Genomic DNA, 27,912 nt, shown 5'->3' with positions numbered 1-27,912 from the left:
TGTGTGGAATGGGGTAACGGTCATGCGTCGTCACATTGTTAAGGCGACGAAAATCACCACAAGGCCGCCAGGAACCATCCCTTTTAGGCACCATGTGTAAAGGCGAGGCCCACGGACTGTTAGAACGCCTCACAATCCCCAAACGCTCCATTGTAGCAAACTCCCCTTTTGCTATCGCTAATTTGGCCGCGTCAAGGCGACGCGCGCGAGCAAAAACTGGCGGGCCGACCGTGGGTATGAAATGCTCCACCCCGTGTTTAGTGCATGCGGTGGAAAAGGCTGGAGTCGTTAGGGAGGGAAAGTCTGTCAGCAGGCGCTGATAAATGTCACCCGATGCCAAATAATTCGCATGCGTTAATGGCCCGAGTCCCCCAGCCTCACACGGAAAAGTAGCAAAAGAAACAGCGTCAATCAAACGGCGGTTTGCGACATCAACGAGCAGTCCATGTGCACACAGAAAATCCGCGCCGATAATGGGAACCGTGATTGCGGCAACAAGAAAGTTCCACTGGAAATCACGTCCATGGAAGCACAGAGTCACCGACCTGGAACCAAAGCTGATGATGGGCGAGCCGTTAGCCGCACACAGGGGTGGTCCGCAAACGCCGCCCGCCTTGTCCACGGCGGAGGGTGTAAGCAGGCTGACTTGCGACCCGCAGTCCACCAGGAAACGTCTTCCAGAGGACGAGTCTGTAAGGAAAAGCAGCTCGCTCTCTTTGCCGGCGCCCACAGCCACTACTGAACGCCGGCGTTGGAGTTTCCCGGAGCTTCGTAGGTGCAGGGGGGAACACAACGCCGAGCCCTGGCGCCAAACCGCTGATGGAAGAAGCAGAGAACCTTCTCACGACGCTTTCGAACGACCACTGCGGCCACCGTTGACGGATCCACGTCTGGTGTCGTCCCAAGGGTGGAATCGGCCGCCACACTTTGCACGGCGAACCGTCTCGTAACCAGCAGAACTCGATCCGCTTCCTCAGCCAAACCTCGATAATCGCCGGTCGCCAGACAAGCGGAGTTAGCCAACACTGCGCGCACCGTAGATGGTAGCTGTCGCAGGAAAATGTGCGGGAAAATAAAACCGCCCTCATCCGAACCCAAGAGCGACAGCATATTGTCCATGAGATCCACCGCCGTGCCATCGCCCAAACCGGGCAGGGAAAGGAGCCTATCTGCCCTATCTGAGTCCGACAAACAGAACCTCCTCAGCAGAAGCTGTTTGAGCGCGTCGTATTTCCCGCCATGTGGAGGTGCTCGCAATAGCTGCATAACACGACGTGTAGTCAGTTGGTCGAGGGACGCCACGACCATGTAGTACTTCAGGTCATCGGAGGTGATTCCACGAAGGTGGAAAAGCGCTTCCACATGCTGGAACCACGAAGCCGGATCGCTCTGCCAGAACTCCGGTAGCCTCACGGTAGCGGTGACGGCTGCAAGATGAGGGAGTTGGGGCGGCATGGCCGAGGAAGACACCTCTTCATCTACGACTTGAAACATACTCGGGGTCACCAATGTGGCAGTTGTAATGAGCACACACGACTGACTGTGAACACGTCTTTATTCCAAGACTGCCAACAACAGAATAACGCACAATCACAAATTCGCGCCAACCAACATTCACATGAATACGCCCCCAAACGGGATGCCTGCTGGGTGAGAGGCATGGTCCTAATGTCCGCCACAGCTCTTTATTTTTTGCATGAGATCTTTTTTTTTATCTCCCAAGGGGATATTTCACGTGGATTGAGTTCTTAAGTAACTAAAAAAGTAAAAGAAAAAAATAATTAAGGTTCTTTAAGAATATGAATATACAAGAAAGAAATCTCTCAGATCAACATTTCACATTGTCGTTTGTCAAATGTTGATAAATTGTATTTTTCATTCGGGATTTGTCTGTTGTTTTTCATTTATTTGCACGTCACTATTTAAGTATTTTTTTCTTTTACTATTCTTTACCTCTATCAGTATTTAATTCGATTTTCATGGAATTATTTAAGCTTGCTTATGTAATACTACAATATTTATTCAATTTCTTTAATACATAAAAATTATTTAAAATTTTTTTAATTATTTTTATTTAAATCTTGAATATTTGTCAACATATTTGTTCATTTAAATATGTGTGCAATTATTTTATTTATTAATTGCATTAATTAATACTTAAAATTTCATTCATTATTTTTTATATTTCAAAATTCGTTCAATATTTATTAAATGTTTCTATATTTATTATGAATTTAATTAACTCAGTATGTGGTTGTGAATTTTAAATTGAAATATGTCGCTGTTTTATTGTGTAAATGTGAGAGTGTTAAAAAATATTTCTGTATTTATTTAGGTACTTAAATATTTAATTATTCGTTTCAGTATTCATTAAATTACGGTGATTCACTTTTGCAATTCAGACGCGCAGCAACGAACTGCGTAATGCGGATCCTCTCCTCCGTGGTGACGAAAAAAAAGAAGCGGGAAGATTAACGAAAGCAGGAACGGACCGTGCAACAGCAGAGCGATAAATACACTGTGTTCAGGAGGCACACACGATATTTGTGCCTTTCTTCATTTTTACTTTGTTTATTAATGTACATTGTTTGCATTGGCCTCAAGGACTCATTCAGTGTGTATGTATTTGTAGTTTTCACTGTGTCACGTGATTTCCTAAAGCCATCAAAGGAAGAGAAATAAAAAAAGAAAATCTGGACATCAGTCTGAATCGTGGCCTTTTCGCTGGACCGGTGTAGCTACACTCTTGACATTCCAAAATCTTTGAGAGAAAGTTAGACTACTTGCATTTATCTTTCTTGTTCTATTTAAAGTTCAACTTCTCGTTCAGTTTTTCACCTTTTCACAGCGTAATGAAGGCCAGTTGAGCAAGTGGAACAAGTGATTTTATTGATGATCGTGGAAGGCACCGATTTCATAAGCACCGTTTCTTATACCGTTTATTATATTTTATTCAAAATCACATCTTACCACAAAGAGTCGGTTCCTTCAGTTTTTTTGTCCTTTTTTTAAGCTTCAGATCGCTGCAATTCTCACCAGCACAATCGTGTTTCTCAGCACTCTGTTTAGTGGCAAATTTCTAAGCACAAACGCTGCAACTGAATGTCTTGTCTCCACTGTGCGTTCTTGTGTGGATTCGTAAATTTGACTTTACAGAGAAAGATTTACCGCAAACCGAGCAGGAAAAAAGGTTTTTCTCCACTGTGTGTTCTTGCGTGCCTTGTTAAATGTGACTTTCCAGAGAAGCTTTTACCACAAACTGAGCAAGAAAAAGGATTTTCTCCAGTGTGCTTTCTTGTGTGGCTTGTCAAACTTGACATATCAGAGAAGCTTTTGCCACAAACTGAGCATGAAAAAGGTTTTTCAACACAGTGTGTTTTTGTGTGAATTTGTAAATTAGCCTTTCTAGAGAAGTATCTTCCACAAACCAAGCAGGAAAAAGGTTTTTCTCCACTGTGTGTTCTTGTGTGGTTTGTTAAATGCGACTTTTGAGAGAAACTCTTGCCACAAACTGAGCAAGAAAAAGGTTTTTCTCCAGTGTGTGTTCTTGTGTGCGTTTTTAAACTTGACTTTTGAGAGAAACTCTTGCCACAAACTGAGCAGGAAAATGTTTTTTCTCCACTGTGTTTTTTTGTGCAGTTTTAAAGACAACTTTGAAGATGAGTCAGTGTGACATGCCCTTTCGCCTTTAGTTTGCTCATTGTCATCATCATCGTCACGAGCGCCTGATAATGTGTCCTCATTTTGTGCTTGTGATGGTCCCCAGTGGTCTTCATCACCTTCTGTTGTCACGTGATGACTTGAGCTGCTGCTTGTAGGCTCCGCCCCTCTGTTGTCCTCACTCTCATCCTTGTTTTCATCTTCAGTCTTTATAGGGACAACGTTCACTGGTGACTTGTTGATCTCCTCCTCCTCCTCCTCCTTTTTGATGTGAGTCAAGTCTGGCTCCTCTTTCACAGAACAGAGATCATTTTGTCTGACGTCTGCAGGACACAAAAAGACAAATTTGGTTTGGTCACGTCAAAGCTCATGCGGTGACTGTCTTATTTTCTACCGTGTTACCTTGACTTGTGCCTGCCGCATACAGAGCAATGTGTGCGACCCCGATTTGGACCAGACCATGGGGGCATTTCACAAAATTACGTCCTACGATGTAAACCTCCTTTTAGCAGCACAACAGTGATAAACGAGCATTTAAAAAGGAAGCACGTTGCGGCTGATGCCCGATTTAATTCCTGAATTAGTCACAGACGTTTCTGGAAGCGAGCTGAAGTGAGCACACACAGGCTATTGTGTGCGTCTGATGGAACACCTGTTGTGGGACCCTAACTTATTAATGGGGGCCACCGCAACATAATGTCATTGATAGAATAGGAATCCTTCAAGTGAAATATGTTTACAAGTATTTCTTTTTGCATTTAGAGAAAGCTTCATCGTGGGTATTTTTGCTTCCATTATAATCTGGATCCCTAAAAGAATTAAAGGGGCCCTGGCATCAGAGTCGCTATTTATTGCATGATTTACGTTTGGGTTTTTTTTTTGCCCAAAATGACATTTAGCCTGCGAGTACATTCCGACATTACCCTTTTTATTTTTTATAAAATTTCTGTTTTTAAATAAATTTTAAAACAACATTATGTTTGAAGAGTCAAAATCCCTACAGATAAATGAAGCAACAACACTTTCACTCTGACTTTCATGTTGACATATTTGAATAATGACTGTATATTTTAAAGTTATCCAATATGTATTCAAATTCGACTAAGATACACCATAATATTTTAAGAGTTCACTGAATTATTTTGGAACTGCAATGATGCTTAACAGCCATAGGGTGTCAGTAATGAGTAACAAAGTAACACAACATTGTCATTTGCATAAATTACCAGGAACTATGAGTTGCGGGGGAGATGCAAACCACCTGAGCCACAGGAACTTTATTACCAGGAACTAAATGTTCCTGGGCTTGTTGGTAGAAAAGGGGGTTGTGACGTTCAGCCTTTTTGAGACCATAGTAAGACAAAGATGCAGATGCATTCCTTGCAGCATGCGCTTGTTCACTGATGAGATCCGTGCAACCCTGGATGGATGCATTAAATGTATTTTAAATGTTTGGATGGGGTGAAACTACGCACATGTGCACAAAACAGTGCAGAGCCACCGGAGGTTCATTGACTCTCACCCGACGAAGCCAGTACAAAGTTAATAAATAAATAAGACCATTACGTGCTTGATTTTTTTTTAAAACTTAATATTTTGTGTTTTATCCACTAAAATTGATCAACCGCCATTGATGTTTTCGCCGCAGTGTGCATATTATTGAGAGTCAGGCAGAATTACTTCCGGAAGGAATTGCTTGAACAAGATATAAATACCAGAAAATGTAAAATGTTAAATAATCAGTTCAAATTTTATGAAAAAAAAAAAAAACATGGAGTTCACCCCCCCATTGGTTATTCTTTGGCATATATTTTCTGCACTGATTTCATTTGGCAAAAACAAATGTTCAGCAGACCTGCAAGTAAAAGGCAATATTTAAAAATAAAGCGGCAATAACCTTGGACGCATTTCCCCAAACAACTTAATGTTGTGATGCATATTTTTAACGATAGAAAGTCGTTCTTGACAAAGCAAATGACAGTAAAACGTGTACAAACCTGCTTTGAGTGGCACAACACGAGGCTGGTTGCAAACTTCGTCCAGCAGTTGAAGATGTTGCTCGTTCTCTTCTTTTATTCCACAAAGTTCCTCTTTGTACTTGGGTGTCGTTCTTTCACACATATTCAAATGATAATTCCCAAAAATCCGCACTTGATCTCTGCTTGGCGATGAGTCATGTGCCTCTTTTTGTTAGCGGCTAGCAAGCTAACAAGCTAAGCTAACTACGCCGAAAAGCATCAACGCGCGAAGATAAGGTTATCGGGACACAAAGACTTAATGAATTATGACGTAGTCCTTTAGCGTATCACTGGACATCCTTTGAAAAAATTACAGTCAGTTCCACACTAAATCAGAAGAATTTAGCGGTGGGTGTTTTTGTTCCGGTGTGGACGGGTCGGTGGATGTGGTCGAGGTCCTTCGGAAGCTGCGCGCTTGCTTATGACGTCATGCTTTAAGCGCGTATTTTCCAAATATATTTATTTTCCTCAGTGGGTTTTTTTACACCTGGCTGTTCTATTTTAATATTTATTTTATATAATATTTTAATTCGGTTGATAAAAAAAATTAACAAAATAACTAAATTAACGCCACATTGGCGAGTCATCTCCCGCGTCACTTCCGCCTATGCCCCGAGAAGCCGCTGCTGGAACAGCAGTGGGACGTTTACGTTTCTCCGACCGAACTTGCAACAATGCTGTGGTTCACTCGGGCTGCAAGATTGTATGAATATAATGTCGGCATATACTCGCAGTGCCTCTCAATTATTTCACGCCCGCCCCTACCAAGAAGAAAAAGATTCGCTCCCCCCCACCACCAATTGTTTTTCTGTCTTTGTAGATTGATATTAGATTGTAAATAAAATATCCCTTAACTAACCTAAATTGATAAGAAATATAATTTTGAGAACTATTATAGTGAGGATCTCGAAACTCAGTACTCTGTTGTGCAAATATTGATGAGATGACAAATATTTGTCTTGTTATTGTTGGAGTTGGGTCACCGTGGAAATAAGAAGTAGTTAGTAAATCAACCTTTAAAAGCCAAACTTACTCCAATGCGTGTTCGTTTTTTGTGCTCAAGAAGAAAAGGGTAAAAAAAAAGACTCAACAACTGATTAGAGTTCCGATATTTAGTTTCTTCAATTTCTGGAGTTCAGGAAATAATACAAAGACAGATATCTGGGCGTCTTTTTCTTAATCTCACGAGAAAACTGCACTCGGGCGAGCACAGTCGAAAAATGCGCGCCATCTTTCAGCCCAGCTTCAGTTTTTATAGGAGTTTTTTTATGTCAAGGGTAATGTAGGTTGAATCAGTCGTCCTCGCTCCCTCCCACGGCACGGGTCCACGTCCAAGGGAAGGTCCTCCCCAGGTTAGTCATCGTCTGGATAAGTTGATTCCCGTCTGGTCCCCAAGACTGGCACGCCAAGGCTGGACTTCTCCGGCGGGCAGTCCCTCCGTCTCTCTCTCCGCTGGCATTCTTTTGTAATCTTGTCGGTGTGTGCGCGTGTATGTGCAAGTGTATGTGCAGGTGTATGTATTTGTCTGTGTGTGTGTATGCGTATGTGCATGTGCTCCGATCTCCAATTGTTCTGTCTTTCGGAATGTGTTTCTTTTGATAGCGTCTGTGTGAGTCCTCCAGTGCCCAATTTGGTATATTTCCCTCTACAGCCCATGTGGAGAATGTGCTTCGTCGTATTTGTCCATGAAGTGCTGTGAATGTGAGGGCAGCTCATGGAAATGCTATGTGTAGAGGTTATTTTAGATTCCATTAGTTTCTTCTTATTTTCGTTGTTCAACCTCTTCGTTTGGTGGCGAATAAAAACAACTTTCTACGCGTGAACAAACACTGATGGTCGAAGCACGGCAAAAAGACCGTGTTGCTCCTTCGCCATCATCTTTATTTCTTCTTCAACCAAAAAACACTTTCTTCTTCGTGCATTACAGTAAATAAAGAATTGCGCCCTCTAACGTTGACACATTTCACTCCACAAATCAAAATAATTACAAAAGACAAAGAAATGTATAATTTCTTCTCACAAACATGCAAATGGAAAAAAACAAATATTTGCAATCATTATCCATAAAAATATAAACATTTGGGAAATGGCGCTAACACCTCATATTCAGAGACACAAAAGACAAGGGCCTGGAAACCCTCAGTGTTGAGAGAACACTATATCGGCAAAGGTAGGCCCCGCATTGTCTCCCTATACATTGATGACGGCGCTGAAGAAAGCGGACACAGAGACTGTGACTGAACATGTCATCAGAGCTGAACAGATTATCACGGCACTGAGACGCGCGGGTGAAGCGCCGAGCGAAGGGTTGATGATGGCAATGATTATGAGAGGGCTACCGGAAAAATATAAGCCTTTCACGTTAATGGTGACGCACGGCTCAACGGACGTTTCGCTGGGGGAGTTCAAGGCCAAATTACGGAACTTCGAGGCAGCGGAAGACAAAGGATCGCTCGCCGAGGAGGCGGGAGAGAGAGTGATGAAAGCACGGGCGGCGCAAAAGAAGAAAAGCGGACCGCCGACGGGGCTGGCGTGTTGGCGATGCGGCGAAAAGGGTCACCGTAAAGATGACTGCTCAAAGACTGTTTGGTGTAGTTTCTGTAAACACACGGGACACGCGGACAAAGCATGCCGGAAGAAGCGCGGACAAAGCGCTCGGTACGCGTGCGTCCAAAAAGGTGGAGACGATGACGCCGGTGGCAGTGTAGCACCTGGAATAGTGCATTTTCTTTGAATGATGTTGCCATCAGTTGATGACCTTTCTTTTCAGGTCTATGTTGGGATGTGATATAGTGCTGTACAGTGGGGGGCAGTGTTGAATGTTTTGTTTTGAAAGGACTGTTGGCGAAGTGCGAGAGAAGAAGAAAAAAAGGACAGAAGAAGAATCGCCGTGCTGTAGCGATGGTGAACTAATGAACATATGACCTCTGTTAAGAGTAATAAAAGTTAAAATACCATACACCTAACCCTGTCCGGTCAATGGTGTAACAAATTGGAGGTTCCACCGAGATTCAAATGAATATTGCAAACTGACAGAGGACGTCTTCGACGACGGGAAAAGAAAACGGACGTCGGACGTGTGCTAGTGCAGAGTTGGCTAAAGGGAGCTATCAAGGGGTAGCTGCAAAGAGAGCTGACGGTTGGCTAGTGCTACACGGCCTTGTTTGATTTTTCATTTTTTTCAAGTGTCGTCGATTATACTGCGACCAGCAAGATGTCTGAGCACAGAGAAGAATTTTTGATGGACATAGAAACGCAACTGCTTGGATTATCAGTGAAAGAACTACACAGAGTCTGTGAGTACTGTGAAATAGCTGGGAGAGACTCGGAGGACATTAAGAACAAGACTCGTCGCGCATTAGTGAAGCACATCGTGACGTTTTGTGAACGCGATGACTTTCTCAAGAGGGAGGACGAGGGCATGTCTGTGCTGTCGGAGCTGAACGACACGTTGCTTTTGCTGCGGGAGAATCGCGCGGAGGATGACGGCGCGGGAGCAGCGCGGGAGCAGTGGGCGGCGTTCACTCCTTCACCGGCCGCAGAGGAGAGAGAGGTGGATCGTCTGACTCGGCCAGCGCCCGACCGACGACTGGAGGTGGACCGCGCGCCACAGGTGCAGTCGAGGGAGACAACGCGGGACGAGAGTGCGCAAAGCAGAGGAAGGGACTCCACGAGCAACAGCTGCTGTATTTCCACCGAATTCAGAAAGGACTTCAGGATAAATGGTCACGTTGGTGAGACAACATCTAAAGACACTCTGAGTTTTAGCAGTTTGGAACACCAAATTGAAGGAGGTTTAAGGAAGGGTTATTCAGAAATTGAAGTCATCGAGGCTGTGGTGCGGGCGGTAAATCCCAGTTTAAAGCTTAGGAGCTATTTAGAGGGAAAGCATGATCTTACTTTAGCCACTCTCAGGCAAATATTAAGAGCGCAATATGCAGAAAAAGATGCCACTGTTCTGTACCAACAACTAGCAAAAGCTGTACAGGACCCGGCTGAAACTGCTCTGGATTTTTTAGTTCGAGTACTTGATTTGCGTCAAAAGGTGTTGTTTGCATCTGAGCGTGCCCAATCTGGCCTCAAGTATAACAATGAGTTAGTTCAAAGCCAGTGTTTCCAATCCATCATGACAGGCTTGTCAAATGACAACATAAGAGCAGAAATGAGGATGTATTTACAGGGACGATATAGTAGCGATGAGGTGCTTTTAGAAAAAATGCAGATTGCGCAGCACAATGAAAATGAGCGGGCCCAAAAAGTAAAAGAAAAAAAGAACACTCAGAGGGCAAGTCTGAGCACAATCGTGAGGGGTGGTGACGAAAGTAATCCGTTAGCAGATAAACCATCAGATAAACAAAAGAAAGATAACTCACTTTTTGCAAAAATGGAGGAGAGTAACACTGCAATTAGGGAGCTCACAGGCCAAGTCGCATCTCTTGTGCAAACTGTACAGCGTGGTGGGCAGGCAGTTGATAAAGACCGAAACAAAGTGTCGGCTAACACTTTTAGGCGACTATCTAGGCAGTGCGTAGCATTTCAGCAAGAAAAAAAATACTGCACTCACTGTTTCAAGTGTGGTAGTGACACACATTGGGCAAGAGGGTGTAAGGTAGGGGGCATGAAAAAAACATCGGGAAACTAATAGCGGTTGTGACAGGGGGACGTGCCATAACCTCAGAGTATAAGTCCCAAGAAAATTCAAACCATAAACCCCTAACAGAACCCGTAAGAACATGTGTTGTGGAGAGAAAAACAAACAAACAGCCTACTCATAACACCGTAACTCCAAAGCCAAATACAAAATCCAAAGCTGAAAAATTTGTTGGCTCCTCCGACAAATGGACAAGACGCAAACGAGTTGCTCAGTTAATCGGAAGAAAATGTCTTGTCTGGTGCAAAATAAACAGTGTGAAGACACAAGCGCTGTGGGACACTGGCGCCCAAGTGTCCATAATAAGTGATGCATGGAGAACCCAGAACATACCTACTGCCGAAATTCGTCCTATCAGTGAACTGCTAAGCAGTAAGGAGTTGCTGGATGTAAGGGCTGCGAATGGCTCTGAAATCCCATTTCAGGGCTGGGTACCAATTAGTTTCAGTCTGTGTGATCCGAAAGTTAAAGAAACTATGTCAGACGAGCTACTTGTCCCAGTACTAGTGAGTAAAGACATCCTGCAGCGGCCAATAATAGGGTTTAATGCTATTGTGGAAGTGTTGGGAAACAAAGAGGATCAGGGTCAGTCGAGCAAAAACATTGGAATGCTCAGAAATTCACTAAGACTCGGGTCAGGAAAGGCAGAAGCTTTGCTAAACCTCATCCAGGGGGCTGCAAATGAGACTGTAACGTACTCTGTAAAGACTGGACGGACACCTGTTGTAGTCTCTAGGGGGCAAATCAAGTGCATCACATGTTCTGTCCACACAGATCTGAAAGTGAAGACCGAAATGCTCTTTGAACCCGAGGATGACCTATCATTGGATGAGGGACTCAAACTTGAATATCAGCTGATAACTGTTTCTTGTTCCTCACGTAAAATCAACATTTATGTGGAAAATGCCACGCAGCATGACATTGTAATGCCTTGTAAAACTGTGATAGGAAGCATACAGAGGGTGACAAACTGTTACCCAGTGCAGTCAGAGGGGCAGCAGATAAATTCTGTTGTTGCTGAAACTCCGCAGACGTCTCCAGACTCTCCCACCAACCTGTCTCGAGATGGTCAGTATTACCAACCATTTGATCCGCCTGTCAATGTGGGCCACTTGACCTGTGGAGAGCAAGCAGTGGTCAAACAAATGCTCAAAGAGGAATCGGAAGCATTTGGGAGAGACAAAGGTGATATAGGTTACATTCAAAATTTAAAAATGGACATTAAGCTGACTGATGACATCCCGGTAGCAAAAACATACAATGCTATACCTCGCCCGCTGTATGACGAAGTAAAAAACCACATCCAGGACTTGTTAAACAAAGGCTTTATACGGAAATCCTTCTCGCCGTATGCTGCTGCAGTCGTCTGTGTGAGAAAGAGAGACGGAAGCCTAAGACTTTGTATTGACTACAGAGGGCTCAACAAAAAGACAATTCCGGACAGACACCCCATACCACGCATACAGGAGATTCTGGATGGTCTTGGAGGGAATGCTTGGTTCAGCGTGCTGGACCAAGGAAAAGCTTATCACCAAGGGAGTGTCAGTGAGGACTCAAAGAAATTCACAGCTTTCAACACGCCGTGGGGACTATATGAATGGAATAGGATCCCTTTTGGTCTCACAAATGCACCTTCGGCTTTTCAGCGCAGTATGGAGGAAAGTTTAAAAGGTCTCAGAGACAAAATATGTATTCCATACCTAGATGATGTCCTGGTCTATAGTAAAACATTTGCGCAACATGTTGAGGATGTAAGATCTGTCTTAAAACAACAGAAAGCGTGGGGAATTAAACTCAGGCCAGACAAATGTGAACTTTTCAAAAATGAAGTCCGCTACGTGGGCGAAGTTATTTCAGCTGAAGGGTACAAGATGGACAATAAGGAAGTTGCAACTGTACAAGCACTCAAGTCAAAACCACCTTCCAATATCAAGGAGTTGCGCAAACTCCTGGGATTTTTGGGGTACTATCGGGGCTATGTGCAGGATTTTTCACGTCACGCAAAATGCTTGTATGACTTACTGTCCACAGATGTAACCCTGGTTCCGGAGTCAAGACCGAGGTCTCACCCAAAAAGGACAGGACAGCTTCCGTCACATCAGAAAATAGAGTGGAATACCACTCACCAGAAAGCCCTGAACTATTTGGTTGATGTGCTGACCAACCCACCTGTAATGGCTTACCCCAGGTTTGAGGACCCATTTGTTCTGCATATTGATGCTTCAGAACAAGGGTTGGGAGCAGTCTTGTATCAGAGACAGGATGGCGTACTCAGAGTTATTGGGTACGGCTCACGAACGTTAACACCAGCGGAAAAAAATTATCGTTTACATTCAGGGAAGCTTGAGTTTTTAGCGCTCAAATGGGCTGTCACAGACAGGTTTAGAGACTACTTGTTCTATGCTCCCTCTGTAACAGTATACAGTGATAATAATCCTGTCACATATGTTTTGAGTACAGCTAAACTGAATGCAACAGGACATCGCTGGGTGTCGGAACTGGCCGATTACAACATATCACTGAAGTATCGACCAGGTAAGGCAAACATTGATGCTGATTTCCTGTCCCGTATGCCGATAGACATGGACTCCTATATGAGTGAGTGTACCGAGCAGTACTCCCCTGACACTTTGAGTGCACTATTCGGTGCAATTGTAATGCAGAAGCAACATAGAATAGACTGGATATCAGCTGTCACATGCAATCCACTGGTTCAGGAATTGGCGACAGATCAACGGCCAGATGTAAATATAACTCCAAAAGACCTATTGCAGGCACAGGCAAAAGACCCTGCCATATCCCGTGTCCTCCAGTTGAAGGCACTTGGTGAAAAGCCAAATAAGAGGGTCACAGATGTGGAAGCAGCAAAAACTAAACAATTGCTCCATGAATGGAATAGGCTCTACGTTACTCAAGAGGGCTTGTTGAAGCGCAAAACGGCAACCTGTACTCAAGTTGTCCTCCCAGAGGTGTACAGAGATCTGGTGTACAAATACCTTCATTGTGAAATGGGACACCTAGGGGTGGAGCGTGTACTTAATCTGGCAAGGCGTAGATTTTATTGGCCGGGGATGCAAAAAGATATTGAGTTTTTCATAACTCAAGTTTGCAAATGTAACATCCAGAAGAAACCGCATGTGCAAAGCAGAGCCCCAATGGATCACATACCTGCAACCGCTCCTTTTGAAATGATTTCAATAGACTATCTTCACCTTGAGAGAAGCAGGGGAGGGTATGAATACATTTTGGTGATAATTGACAACTTCACTAAATTCGCCCAGGCATACCCAACCCGTAACAAATCAGGCAAAATGGCTGCAGAAAAAATCTTTAATGATTTCTCTCTCAAATTTGGTTTTCCTTCTAAAATACATCACGATCAAGGCAGAGAGTTTGAGAACAAGTTATTTAGACAATTACAAAAATACACTGGTACAGCAAACTCAAAGACAACACCCTATCATCCACAAGGGAATCTTGCTGAAAGGTTTAATCGCACCCTGTTGGCAATGCTGCGAACCTTGGATGAAGAGAAGAAGGCAAATTGGAGTGACTATCTAAACAAAGTGGTACATGCATATAATTGCACAACTAGTGAAGCCACCGGATATTCTCCATTCTTTTTGCTGTTTGGTCGAAACCCTCGTTTGCCAATTGACCTGATTTTTGGAATAAATGAGGAGGAAGGATGTAACTCACACCAAGAATATGTACAAAAATGGCAACAACAAATGAAAGAAGCATATGACATTGCATCAAAATCCATTAAAAAAACTACAGAAAGAGGGAAAACCTACTATGACAGGAAAAGACCAAGTGCAGTGCTGTTTCCAGGTGACAGGGTTCTCGTGAGAAATATGTCAGAACGTGGAGGACCAGGGAAGTTGCGCTCATATTGGGAGAATCGAATACACATTGTCGTCTCTCGGAAGGGGAAAGACAGTCCTGTCTATGAGGTGAAGCCTGAATGTGGCACAGGGAGAGCCAGAATCCTTCATCGTAACATGTTAATGCCATGCAATTCCTTACCACTCCAGGAATCAAACCAAGATACAGGAGGAAAACGAAACCTTGGTCAGCAAGGGAATGGCATCACCAAAACATCTGATGAAGCTTCACTGAACGCAGAAAGCTCGGATGAGGAGGAAGGTTTCTGGCCTCAAAGTGCGACGAACTATCATCAACATCACCAATCTGTGGAGCATAACATTGCCCCTCCCATGACACTTGAGGCACAATCAGATTCAAAACTGAATGCCGAAGCAGAGGAGTTCAGAATGGATATTCCAGGTCAAATTGTTGGGGACAATGACTCTCAGGAAATCTTCACCACTGGAAACAACGGTCAAGACGACATACACGCCATCCTGCCTGAAGACCCACCGCAAATACATGTACCCGAGCCTACTGACACACAGCCACGTAGGTCACAGAGAGAAAGACGACTTAAAGAGACCTTTACATATGATTTGTTAGGCAAACCTACTTATCGTCCAGTGAGGCAACACACCAGCCCTACGTATGTTAATACACTGGCACCGATCTATGGACAATGTAGTGTACCTTGGCTATCCCCACAGCTGTCTGGTTTGCACAGGGATTATACTAATCCTAATTTTGTTCCTGTAGAATATTATTGAAAAACTGCCCCATCAATATAGATGTGAAAACAGAATGGTTAGTATTCAGCAGGTATGACATGGAACAACAGTTAGAACTGGAATTATTATTTGTGTCACAGCGTTAATTGAGGACTGTTCTGCGATTTCAAACTGTTCATAAATTGACTATTAATGTCTAGACACTATAGTGTTTGCAGAGGGTAGCGTGTGATTATATCACATAGTATACAGTCATAATTTACTCTTGCGGTAGAAACCCAAGGAAATGCTTTTGAAGCCATCTATGCCAATTTACTTTTCTTTAAAAGGGAGGTTGAAGCTATTGTTTAAAGGGAATGTATCCTATTTTTGTTATTCGCAACTTTGGAAGTTTGAGCGATTGTATGCCATAACCACTGCAAATTTATGACAATGTTGAGGACAACTTTTATTTTGCAGGGGAGGGTTGTAGCACCTGGAATAGTGCATTTTCTTTGAATGATGTTGCCATCAGTTGATGACCTTTCTTTTCAGGTCTATGTTGGGATGTGATATAGTGCTGTACAGTGGGGGGCAGTGTTGAATGTTTTGTTTTGAAAGGACTGTTGGCGAAGTGCGAGAGAAGAAGAAAAAAAGGACAGAAGAAGAATCGCCGTGCTGTAGCGATGGTGAACTAATGAACATATGACCTCTGTTAAGAGTAATAAAAGTTAAAATACCATACACCTAACCCTGTCCGGTCAATGGTGTAACAGCAGCCATGAAATGCAACATGATGACGCCAGGAGCGCAACCGGAGGTGAGGATTACTCCTTCAAGACGGAGACTGAGAATACCAACTGGAAAGCACAGCAAATGCAACAAAAGGTACTGACTGTGGACACAGGTGCATCGTCCCACTTTATGAATGACAAAAGATGGTTTAAGAACTTTGTGAGCAATTTCAGGCCGGAGAAACACAGCATGGGGCTTGCAGATGGGAAACGTGTTTTTGGGCTGGCACAAGGCAAGGGAAACGCACAGGTATGTCTAATAGACAGTAAGGGGCGTCGGTGTAAAGTTACGTTCAAGAACGCCCTCTACATCCCATCCTTGCTTCAAGAACCGTTTTCCGTGAAGCGAGCTACAGCTAAGAGTGCCAAAGTGTTCTTCAAGGAAGGCGAAGACGTTCTTACGGCGCCTGATGGTCCAACATTTGTTATTTATTATGTGTATAAAAGAATGTACTACTTGAAAACAGAGTGTGATAAAAATGGTGTGTGTAAAGTCAGCCATGATATTCAGACATGGCACGAGATAATGGGGCACTGCAACTATGAGGATATATTGAAATTGCAAAATGTAACAGTTGGCATGCACATTAGTGGTGCGAAACACAAGCCTGATAAAGAATGTGATGTATGCATAAAAGGGAAGTTCACCCAAACGAGAAACCGAAATCCAACTGACAAGGTAAAGACATTGCTAAAACTGGTGAACACAGATTTAGCTGGTCCGATAAGCAACGAATCCATTGATGGTTTTAAGTATGTGCAATCTTTCACAGATGTGTATACAGGTGCGGTGTTTGTTTATTTTTTGAAAGCAAGGATGATGGCGATGCTCTTCAAGCTACCAAGAAGTTAAGATTCCCTTTATTAGTCCCACAATGGGGAAATTCGAGGTTCGAACCCAGGCCTCCTGGGGAGACTGGGACCAGAATGTGGCGCCTTAGACCACTCGGCCATCCAGTTCTTATCTGATGTAGCACCATATGGCACTGCGAAATACATACGATCAGACAATGGAACCGAGTTCACAAACAGAGACTTTAAGACACTGCTACGAAAGAACAATATGAGACATGAAACCTCCTGTCCTTATTCCCCACACCAGAATGGGGTAGCTGAGAGGGAATGGCCGACTCTTTTTGATATGGCCAGGTGTAAGCTTATTGACTGCAACTTACCAAAGAGCCTGTGGCACAATGCTGTTCAGGAGGCGGCATATATAAGAAATCTGTGTTTTAATAAGCATACAGGCACCACTGACAGGAAAAATGTGTCATTTATCAAGGATGCACAAGTTCGGGTCAATATGCTATGCCTATCAACAAGACAGGATTAAACTTGACTTTAAGTGCGAAAAAGGACACTTTGTAGGGCACGACAAAGGCAGTCCAGCCTTTCTAGTTTATTATCCAGTGAGGGAAAGGTGTTCCCACAGACTGGTAAAGTTTGTCACCAAGACAACATGTGAAAATGAAACGCTGACTTATGAGTTAAACCTGCAACCTAGAGTGAGTTGTGAAGTCAAAGACACCCCACAACCTAGTGCGAGCACAGACATACAAATTGGTGGTTCAAAACAACCGAAAGACGATGATGACAAGCACCCTAAACGGACACCACAGGTCCCAAGCAGTGGGAGATATCCTACCCAAGAACATAGACCACCGGGTTATCTAAAAGATTATACTCAAGACAGCAGTGAGGAGGATGACAGTACACTCGTTAGCACAGACTACTGCTACAGAGTAATGTGCAATATTCCCCAAAACTTTAAAGAGGCCTTAACATCAATTGAGTCAGAAAAATGAAAGAAAGCAATGGACGAGATGAAGTCCTTAGAGGACATCCACACTTTTACTTTGACTAAATTGCCAGATGGCAGAGAGAGACAGTGGGAGGAAAGTGGGTCTATTCAATCAAGGAAAACAGTGATGTACGTGAGATGTACAAGGCCAGGTTTGTGGCTAAGGGATATAGCCAGAGAGCAGGAATAGACTATGGCGAAACATTCTCACCGACAGCGAATCTGACTAGTGTACGGGTAGTAATGCAAAAGGCTGCCCAGGATAACTTAATCTTACACCAAATGGACGTAAAAACAGCATATTTGCACGCACCCATTGATAGAGAAATATACATGGAACAACCTGAGGGTTATGAGAAAGGAAGAGATGGGCTAGTGTGTAAACTGGAGAAGTCCATTTACGGCCTAAAGCAATCTGGACGTAATTGGAATTTATTACTTCACAAATACCTAACCGAGAACAAATTCATCCAGAACCCAGCAGACCACTGTGTATACACAAAGGAATCGAAAGTAGAAGGAAAAGTGATAATTGTTATCTGGGTGGATGACCTTATTATTGCAGCCAATAACACAAGTGGATTAGAACAAGTGAAGAGCATGCTCTCCATCAAGTTTAAAATGAAGGATCTAGGCAGATTAAAACATTTCCTTGGCATGTAAATATTTGACATTCAAATGTCATGTTATTTTTTTTTATGTCTTTGTGAAAGTTGTACAGTATACAAGCCATTCATAAGTGGGAGTGTTGAGTGTTATTGTATGACTCCTTGTTACTGTAATGTGCTTATTTGCCACAAGGGGTGCTGTCGCTAACATACGATGCGATGTTAGGCAGGTGTTCAAGCCTTATTTCTCTCTCTCTGCTTTTGGCTCTGGAGAAGAGCAGTTCGTGTGTGTTGCTGAAATAAACTACGCCAGTTGGCTAACGAGAGAAGTTGTCTACATATCAGAATTATTCTTCTGCTGCGACTGGGCATCAAGGTATAATCCTATGATGCCACATGACCATGGATTTTATCAGATGTTATTCTACATTTGCCATGACGCAACTTTATTTCAATACATAGTGCACATATCATGTTGCAGTGGAGTTAACTGTGCTGAGTGTTTGCAGTGTGGGGGGTGATACAGGGGGGCCTCTCTACTGCAGAGAGGGGCTTCTAGGAATTGGCAGGGCGGTGGCACTTCTTCAGAAGTGAGGATGAAGTAACCAACGTCGTGATGAGCCCTGATAAGAAGAAGTTGGCCCCAAAGTCTGACGCAAACAACAACATGCGGGGTCCTGATAGAAGATGTTGACGTCAAAGTCAGCTGCAGTCAGCTGCGACCCACGGCGACACGCCAATGATGAACCGGACTAAACCAGCTTTTGAGAAGAGGAACTGTACCACCCTTTAGTGTAATCTGATTTCTTGAAGTGTAATCTGATTCCCCGATGTTATAAAAGGGAATGTGTGAAAAGCATTGACGAACAGGGGGGAGATAAAGTTGTCAAATAAACTTTGTTAACCTCTCAGTATCCACTTGGGCTGTGCGTCTTTCTCCTTCCAGCGATGAACCCGATATGTCAAATTGGCGAACCTGATCCTTCGAGAGCCGTGAACCCAACATACTGGAAGCGTCCGGGGGCGAAGCCGACGACCGGGGACAATCGTGGCCACGACGAGGATTTCTTTTTTTTTTTCCAGGATTTATTTTTCTTTTCCCCTTTTTCTTTTTGTTTTTTTGTGTTTCTTTTTTTGGACCTGGTCCTCGACTTTGCTGCTGGAAGGCTGAAAGTTGAAGGGAGGCTGCGGAGAGAGACGTTCAGCTCATCTTGGGTGAGTGTGTCATTTCCGAATGGGATAAATGTGGGCATTTGAAGGGGTACGTAGTTAAATTCCGTGGGGATATTGGAGGGCGGACTCCACTACGAATAGACAGAGTAAGTCTTTAAAACTGTGTAAAACCGTAAGAATACTAGTCAATGTTACGTGAAGAGACAGAGATAGTCTATAAAACTGATAGAGGATAACAGGGGTGTATCCTCCACGCGCGTTTGAAGGGGGAAAAATAAGGGGAAGAGAAATAAGGGAAAAGAGAGAGATAAGGGGAAAAAGAAAAAAGGGGAAAAATAAAAGTCAAGAGGGAAAATAAAGGAAAAATAGGGGGAAAAATAGTGTGAATGAATAAGTGTGTGTGGCGCTATGCGATAAATGGATACATAGAAATGGTTGCCCCCCCCGAAATTTTATTGTCGTTGGGCTGAATGTCATTTTCCAATGAGAACATGAGGGTTTAGTGCAGGGGTGTCAAACTCCAGTCCTCGAGGGCCGTTGTCCTGCATGTTTTCCATCTCTCCCAGCTGCAACCCACCTGATTCAAATGAGCAGGATACTTATCAGGCTTCTTCAGAGCTTGCTGATGAGCTGATCATTTGAATCAGGTGGGTTGCAGCCGGGAGAGATTGAAAGCATGCAGGAAAGCGGCCCTCCAGGACTGGATCTTGACACCCCTGGTTTAGTGTCTGTATGTTTATCAGGGTGCAATATTAGCTTCGCCAGCAGAGGGTGCCTAGGACCTTGCTCATCAGAGCCGACGCTGACTACCGTAGCAGAAGAACAGTCAATTTGTGATGACGCAAGAGAAGCTGCGCTTCAAGAACATTTCTGAATGTTACTATTGTGCCCTGACAGGTAAAATCTATTGTAAATAAGCTAAAAAGGATAAGCAGGAGTAGACAATGGTCACAAACGTTGCAGGTGTTGTAGATGTCTAGTTAGATAGAAGATGTGTGTATATAAATTAGTTTTTGAATATGATTCGTGACGACGTACGTTTGCAATGGCGGATACGTTGTGCGACGCGATCGCGGGAGACGAAACAATACAGCATGATATGTGTAATTTGGTAACTGACGTTGCGAGGTGTTTAGAAGTTGAAGTTGTGGCCAAAGTTAATGTGAAACAGGATAGGTTGTGTCATGAGGTGCCAGTATTAATCTTAGTGTTTTGCCAAGCTAAGCTCCAAAGTGCATGTTGTGGGCTTCTATTAGCACTAACCCATTAGCCAGTGCTGGAAACCATTGCCCACATTTAATGTTTTAGAAATCTATTAATTCTTAGGTTTCATCACAAAGATATACAATGTTCATCCTGAAGTTCTCAATGTTTAAGACAACTGTAGTAAACTAGATTAAACCAGTTCAGTATGTGAAAAAGTATTGTAAGAGCAACAGCTAAAACCCTTTAATTTAATTATATTTCATTGAGTTATAGTCTTTGTTATTAAACGTGCATATTGTGTTTTCCTCACTAACATAATACAGCAAGTTATGTGGTCTAAGATATAAAACCATTGTCATAGAATTGTCAGAAATTGTAATAGAAATGGTTTTGGTGTGACGGTAGCAGAAGAACAGTCAATTTGTGAGGACGCAAGAGAAGCTGCGCTTCAAGAACATTTCTGAATGTTACTATTGTGCCCTGACAGGGAGAAGTGCTGCTGATTGGAGAAAAATAAATACGTTGCACGGCAGATGAGTTGGCCCATCATTTCAAGCTGTGTAACATGTGCATGGAGGCTTGCAACCTCATTTTGGAACGGGAAATTTAACTAACAACTGTCTGGGAAGCAGAAGCTTGGGAATTACCTAAAACAGAGTAATTGTCAACCTGTTCAGGGATTGGAGAACAGTTAAGGGAAACATGGGGAAATCAAACAGTAAAAAGCTAGAAAAAAAGGATCCGAAACAACAATTGACGTGTAAGGACTAGAAATTTATAGAAAGCCAATGTCCGGAAAAAGTAAAACATTTAAACTTATGCTTGCGTAATGAAAGCCAGTTGAGCAAGTGGAACAAGTGATTTTATTGATGACTGTGGAAGGCACCGATTTCATAAGCACAGTTTCTTCTCACACCTTTTCCATTAAATACGATTAAAAAGACAACTGAAAAGCATAATGTTAAAAAATATGTATCAAGCTGACCAGCGAATTCATGTTATAACAAAAAAACAAATATTAAAACTTATTTTTTTATTCCCCAGCCATTATTTTTGTATTTATTCAATTACTTTGACTTTTACCTGCTGGTACGCTGTCCGGTGTGCCCTGTGAATGTTATGATCCTCCAGCAGAACTGGAGGATTGAAGAGGACTCTCCAAACGCAGACACGGAAAAAAGGTGGTGATACAAAGATAGTGTAGCGACTTTGTAAATAGTTCAAGGGTTCTGTGTTTTCCTCTTTTCTGTGGAGGCTTTGAAGGCAGCAGGGGAGTGAACGTTATGTTGTTGTCGTTGTGTTACTCTCTCTCTCTGATCGGCGTGGTTGCGGCCAACAGCAGCCGTTTTTGGCTTAATAATAAAAGCGTTCGCTGATGGACAAATTGGCCTGATATTATACAACGTTACAATATTTATTATAATCACAATATAGTCAGTGGAATCAGCGCGTCTCGCAGCAGCTGATGGCATGGCGCGAGACTATCGCTGGAGGAACGCCCACACAGCTGAAAAAACAAAAACACACGCAGCATGACAGGCACGGATCATGACAGTGAAATGAAAGGTGGCATTCTTCATTTATTTATTTATTCATTTATTCATTCATAACTGACAGCCTCGCTCTCCGCCGTTGCCCGGGCGGAAGGTGCTCCTATTCGGCTTAACTACCACGCACGCCGGCCGGTCTCCTTCGGAGCTCACGCACGGTCCCGAACGAAGCCAAATGTCGCCGCGCGAGTGCCCGGGCGGAAGTTGTTTATCTTCGGCTTGACAGCCAGACACGCCGGCCGGTCTCCTTCGGAGCTCACGCACGGTGTCCGATTGTGTCCGTCGCCACCAATCGTGTCCGGGGGAACTCTTTTCTTCGTCCACTCTCCTCTTCGGCGCACGCCGGCCGTCTAACCGCTTCAGCGCCCCCTTGTGCCGCTCGGCGAAACTACAATGTTCCCGAATATTTTTTAGACCCGCGAAGCACTGAACCCGCAAAAGGTGAACCGCGAAGTAGCGGGGGTTCACTGTATTAAATGTATGTGAGGGAATATTTGAAGAGTTTGAGTTTTGTTCAATGGACCATACATATACGAGCCAGCCAAACACAGCGAGAAAACCAGCGCTGACTCCAGTCGCCATCAAGTTGCCAACTCCTGACATACCAAAACCTTGAAGAGAAACTGAGACGATTTGCGTTTCTCTTTCTTGTTCTTTTTATAGTTCAACTTCTAGATCTGTTTTTCACCTTTTCACAACGTAATGAAGGCCAGTTGAGCAAGTGGAACAAGTGATTTTATTGATGATTGTGGAAGGCACCGATTTCATAAGCACAGTTTCTTCTCACACCTTTTCCATTAGGTACGATTAAAAAGACAGCTGAAAAGTATAATATTAACAAATGTTGTTACAGGCAAAGTTTCCTTTACATGTTTGATGTAAACACACAAAACAAATCATGATCACTCAGACACATTGCTTCTTCTGGCACAGATCACATTGGCTTAATGTCAATAAAAAAGCTTTGCAAAATTCAATGTATCATATTTTATTCAAAATCAAAATTTACATCTTACCACAAAGAGTCAGTTCCTTCAGTTATTTGTTTTCTTTTTTTTAAGCTTCAAGGATTGCTGCTTTTCTCACCAGCACAATTGTGACTCTCCGCATATTGTTTAGTGGAGAATTTTTTAGCACAAACGCTGCAACTGAATGGCTTGTCTCCAGTGTGTGTTCTTGTGTGGTTTCGTAAATACGACTTTTGAGAGAACCTCTTGGCACAAACTGAGCAGGAAAAATGTTTTTCTCCACTATGTGTTCTTGTGTGTTTTGTGAAATTTGACTTATCAGAGAAACTTTTGCCACAAACTAAGCAGGAAAAAGGTTTTTCTCCACTGTGTGTTCTTGTGTGGATTGTTAAATCAAACTTTTGAGAGAAGCTTTTACCACAAACCAAGCAGGAAAATGTTTTTTCTCCAGTGTGTGTTCTTGTGTGGATTGTTAAATTTGCCTTATGAGAGAAGCATTTTCCACAAACTGAGCAGGAAAGAGGTTTTTCTCCAGTGTGCGTTCTTGTGTGGATTGTTAAACTTGAATTTTGAGAGAAGCTTTTACCACAAACTGAGCAGGAAAAAGATTTTTCTCCAGTGTGCGTTCTTGTGTGGATTGTTAAACTTGAATTTTGAGAGAAGCTTTTACCACAAACCAAGCAGGAAAATGTTTTTTCTCCAGTGTGTGTTCTTGTGTGAATTATTAAATATGACTTTCGAGAGTAACTTTTGCCACAAACTGAGCAGGAAAAAGGTTTTTCTCCAGTGTGCGTTCTTGTGTGGATTGTTAAACTTGAATTTTGAGAGAAGCATTTTCCACAAACTGAGCAGGAAAAAGGTTTTTCTCCAGTGTGCGTTCTTGTGTGGATTGTTAAACTTGAATTTTGAGGGAAGCTTTTACCACAAACTGAGCAGGAAAAAGGTTTTTCTCCACTGTGCGTTCTTACGTGCCCTTTTAAAGACAGCTTTGAAGTGAATGAGTCAGTGTGACATGCCCTTTCACCTTTGGCTTGCCCATCATCATCATCATCATCGTCATGATCGTCTGATAATGTGTCCTCATTATGTACTTGTGATGGCCCCCAGTGGTCTTCATCACCTTCTGTTGTCACATGATGACTTGAGCTGATGCTTGTAGGCTCCGCCCCTCTCTTGTCCTCACTCTCATCCTTGTTTTCATCTTCAGTCTTTATAGAGACAATGTTCACTGGTGACTTGTTGATCTCCTCCTCCTCCTTTTTAATGTGAGTCAAGTCTGGCTCCTCTTTCACAGAACGGAGATCGTTTTCACTGACGTCTGTAGGACAAATTTGGTTTGGTCAAATCAAAGGTCAGGCGGCGACTTTGTTTTATATTGTTTCTACCGTGCTACCTTGACTTGTGCCTGCCGCACACGGAGCAATGCGTGCGACCCCAACTTGGACCGGACCATGGGGGCATTTCACAAAATTACGTCCTACGATGTAAACCTCCCTTTAGCAGCACAACAGTGATAAACGAGCATTTAAAAAGGAAGCACGTTGCGGCTGATGCCCGATTTCATTCCTGACATAGTCACAGACGTTTCTGGAAGCGAGCTGAAGTTAGCACACACAGGCTATTGTGTGCGTCTGATGGAACACCTGTTGTGGGACCCTAACTTATTGATGGGGACCACTGGGGGCGAAATATGTTTACAAGTATTTCTTTTTGCATTAAGAGATAGAACTAAATATTCCTGGGCTTGTTGGTAGAAAAGGAGGTTGTGACGTTCTCCCTTTTTAAGCCCATCGTAAGCCAAAGAGATATATATATACAGTGGAACCTCGGTTCTCGACCATAATCTGTTCCAGAACCCTGTTCGGGAACCGATTTGTTCGAACACCGAATCAAATGCAATAGTTGTACGCACTACTTTTCTTTTTTCGCTAGTAGCAGCTTTGTTGCTTGCACTGACCTTCTTAGGAGGCATGATTAGGGGCTAAAACACTTCCCAGCACGTAGCACGTCCGCACGCGACAACAATTGGTCAATTGGCTGCTCAGCATCCCACCCTCGCGTACGCACTCACGCGTTATACCGGCGTTCGAACTCCGATGTTTGTTCGAACTGCGAAGCAAGAATTTCTCTATTTTTTTTGTTCGAACTCCAATTAGTTCGACCTCAGAGTCGTTCGAGAACCGAGGTTCCACTGTATATATATATATATACACAGTGGAACCTCGGTTCTCGACCATAATCCGTTCCAGAACCCTGTTCGAAAAGCGAATTGTTCGAACACCGAAGCCATTCCTTTGCTGCTTGCACTGACTTTCTTTGGAGGCATGATTAGGGGCTAAAACACTTCGTACACCTATATAAAACGCGAGAGCAAAACGCAGCACGTCCGCACGCGACAACAGTTGGTCATAAAGAGAGCAAGAGAGTGATCTACACCCGTACGCCGCTCAGTCCCACCCTCGCGTACGCACTCACGCGTCATACGGGCGTTCGAACTCCGATGTTTGTTCGAACTCCGATTAGTTCGACCTCAGAGTCGTTCGAGAACCGAGGTTCCACTGTATATATATATTTTTTTAAGCATTTTTGAAGGTGTGCCGCTACTTCGCGGATTTTCAGTTTTCACGGGTGTCAGGTTTAAAAAGGTCCTGACGCCTTCTTAGACTGAATTAAAATACAGAGAACCAGAGGAATAACCAGGGAAGGTTTTGTCTTTTCTCCATCGCGGATGGGAGGAGAAGCCAGGAGCTGAAGTAGACGTCTTGCCAGTTCAATCTCCCGCACTCTCACTGACTTCTTCGCCCAACCCTTTGGACTTTTATTCAGAGGAAAACGAAACTTATGGAAAGTGAAACTCAGGAAAACGAAACTTAACTTAGGCAAGTGTGTGTGTGCCAAAACAATGAGTGGCTGTGTGTGCGTGTGCTGAAGCAATAATGTGAGTGTCTGTGTGTGTGTGTGCAATTATTAGTGATACAAATAGTGCATAAAAACATGATTATGAATACACAAAATTGGTGACATATCCTAACTGCGGGTGGTCTCGGTCCCCATTAACCGCGATAACCGGGTTTTTACTGTCCTTCCAACTGACTCCTTCCGCGACTCGCACACTCCCCTTCTCTTCTGGTCAAGTGCGCAATCTCCCTTCTTCAAGTGCACATTCTCTCACGTCATCAATCGGGATTGCGCATCGACATCCCGCAACCGACAAAATAAGCACATTGTCCATTACATGCGCCACACCAATCAAAGGCAAACAGTATTAACAATACAGCAGAATGTCAAACGATGCACAATTATTAACCATATAACTGTGTATATCATAAAGCCATCACAATTAACATTAGTTCGGAAAATATCCCCTTCTGAATCACAACTCAAAGGGATGATTCAATAAACATGCGAACTTTCAGAACACCCATGAACACGTCAACTATAATTTAGCTCTTCTTTTTTAACTAACTAATACAGTGATTCTCAAATAGTGGGGCGCGGTGCGATGCTAAGGGGGGCGCATGAATTGATGACAGTGCTCCACACAGCCAGCAGCTAATCATATCACAGCGGGGCGTGTCCTATTTTTCCACTTTTGTGCTGAACAGACTGCAGTTTTCACCCAGGAAATCCATTCAGCACGACATTAAAAAACGACAACGCCGTTCATTCTTCTCGTCTAACAAAAAGAAGCACACGAGTTATCGCTAAGCAGAGATCAAGTGCGGATTTGTTGAGATTGGCGTTTGAAAATGTGTGAAAGAACGACACCCAAGTACAAAGATAAGATAAGATAAGTTGTCCTTTATTAGTCCCACAATGGGGAAATTTGAGGTGTTACAGGAGCAAAGATATAGATCACACAGAGTCGGCGGCGTAATGTAGCCGTTAATGTATAACATTAGCAGCAGACATTCATAAAAACGCATGCAAATATACACAGTATAAACGTATCTAGTGTAAGGAAACACTCCTAATGTCTGTCCATTATACAGAGGGGGAAAACACTGTAATGATAAAAACTACTGAATGATTGGAAATACTGCAATGATAAAAATTTTGCAATGATAAAAGTACTGTAATGGTAAAAGTACTGCAATGGTAAAAGTACTGTAATAGTAAAAGTACTGTAATGGTAAAAGTACTGCAATGATAAAGTATACTGTAATGGTAAAAGTACTGTAATAGTAAAAGTACTGCAATGACAGAAAAATACTGCAATGATAAAAGTGATAAAAGTACTGTGATAGTAAAAGTACCGCAATGATAGGAATACTGCAATTATAAAAGTACTGCAATGATAAAAGTACTGTAATAGTGAACATCCTGCAATGGTAGAAATACTACAGTGATAGAAGTACAGTAATAAGAATACTGTAATATAAACAAAATACATCATTGGTCAATATTAAAGTACCCTTTGGGTGAAAGTGCAGTAGCGGTTTATATTGCATCCTAGGACTGCACAATTGCACTAATGCCCTCCCGTTTGTAGGCCTGACCCAATGTTCTTGTTAAAAAGTCTGACAGCAGTCGGCAGGAAGGAGCGGCGAAATATCTCTTTGGTACAGCGAGGGTGTAAAAGTCTATCACTGAAGGAGCTGTGGAGTGTTCTCAGAGTGTCATTGAGTGGGTGGGCTGGTTTGTCCAGCATTGATGACAGTTTTGCCGTCATCCTCCTGCCCCCCACTGAGTCCACAGAGTCCAGGGAGCAGCCCAGGACAGAGCTGGCCCTCCTCACTAGTTTGTCCAGTCTTTTTTTGTCCCGGCCCGAGATGCCTCCTGCCCAGGAGACCACTCCATAGAAGATGACTGATGAAACCACCGAGTCATAGAAATTCCTGAGGAGTGTTCCCCGAACGCCAAAGGACCTCAACCTCCTGAGTAGGAAGAGTCTGCTCTGACC

At 43.2% G+C, this 27,912-nt stretch overlaps 2 protein-coding genes across 2 annotated transcripts in view; both read right to left on the bottom strand.

Annotated features, from left to right (window-relative positions):
* Positions 1-27,912, bottom strand: part of LOC148342219 (uncharacterized) — a 343,669-nt gene that overhangs the window by 172,621 nt on the left and 143,136 nt on the right. The gene's annotated exons all lie outside the window — the stretch shown is intronic.
* LOC148342220 (uncharacterized) overlaps positions 2,493-27,912 on the bottom strand; it is a 161,900-nt gene continuing 136,480 nt past the window's right edge. Inside the window, exons 3-4 of the mRNA XM_088285281.1 lie at positions 23,196-23,982; positions 2,493-3,609 (exon numbers count right to left, since the gene is read on the bottom strand). Of these exons, the coding sequence (XP_088141407.1) occupies positions 3,165-3,609; positions 23,196-23,982 (1,232 nt within the window). The 3' untranslated portion in view covers positions 2,493-3,164. The remainder of the gene's footprint in view (positions 3,610-23,195; positions 23,983-27,912) is intronic.

The sequence above is a fragment of the Idiotropiscis lumnitzeri genome, chromosome 2, assembly GCF_059441095.1.
Source record: "Idiotropiscis lumnitzeri isolate Australia: NSW breed Sydney's pygmy pipehorse chromosome 2, RoL_Ilum_1.0, whole genome shotgun sequence".
Taxonomy (NCBI): domain Eukaryota; kingdom Metazoa; phylum Chordata; class Actinopteri; order Syngnathiformes; family Syngnathidae; genus Idiotropiscis; species Idiotropiscis lumnitzeri.
Note: the sequence above shows the minus strand (reverse complement) of the source record. Positions and strands in the feature narration are given on the sequence as shown.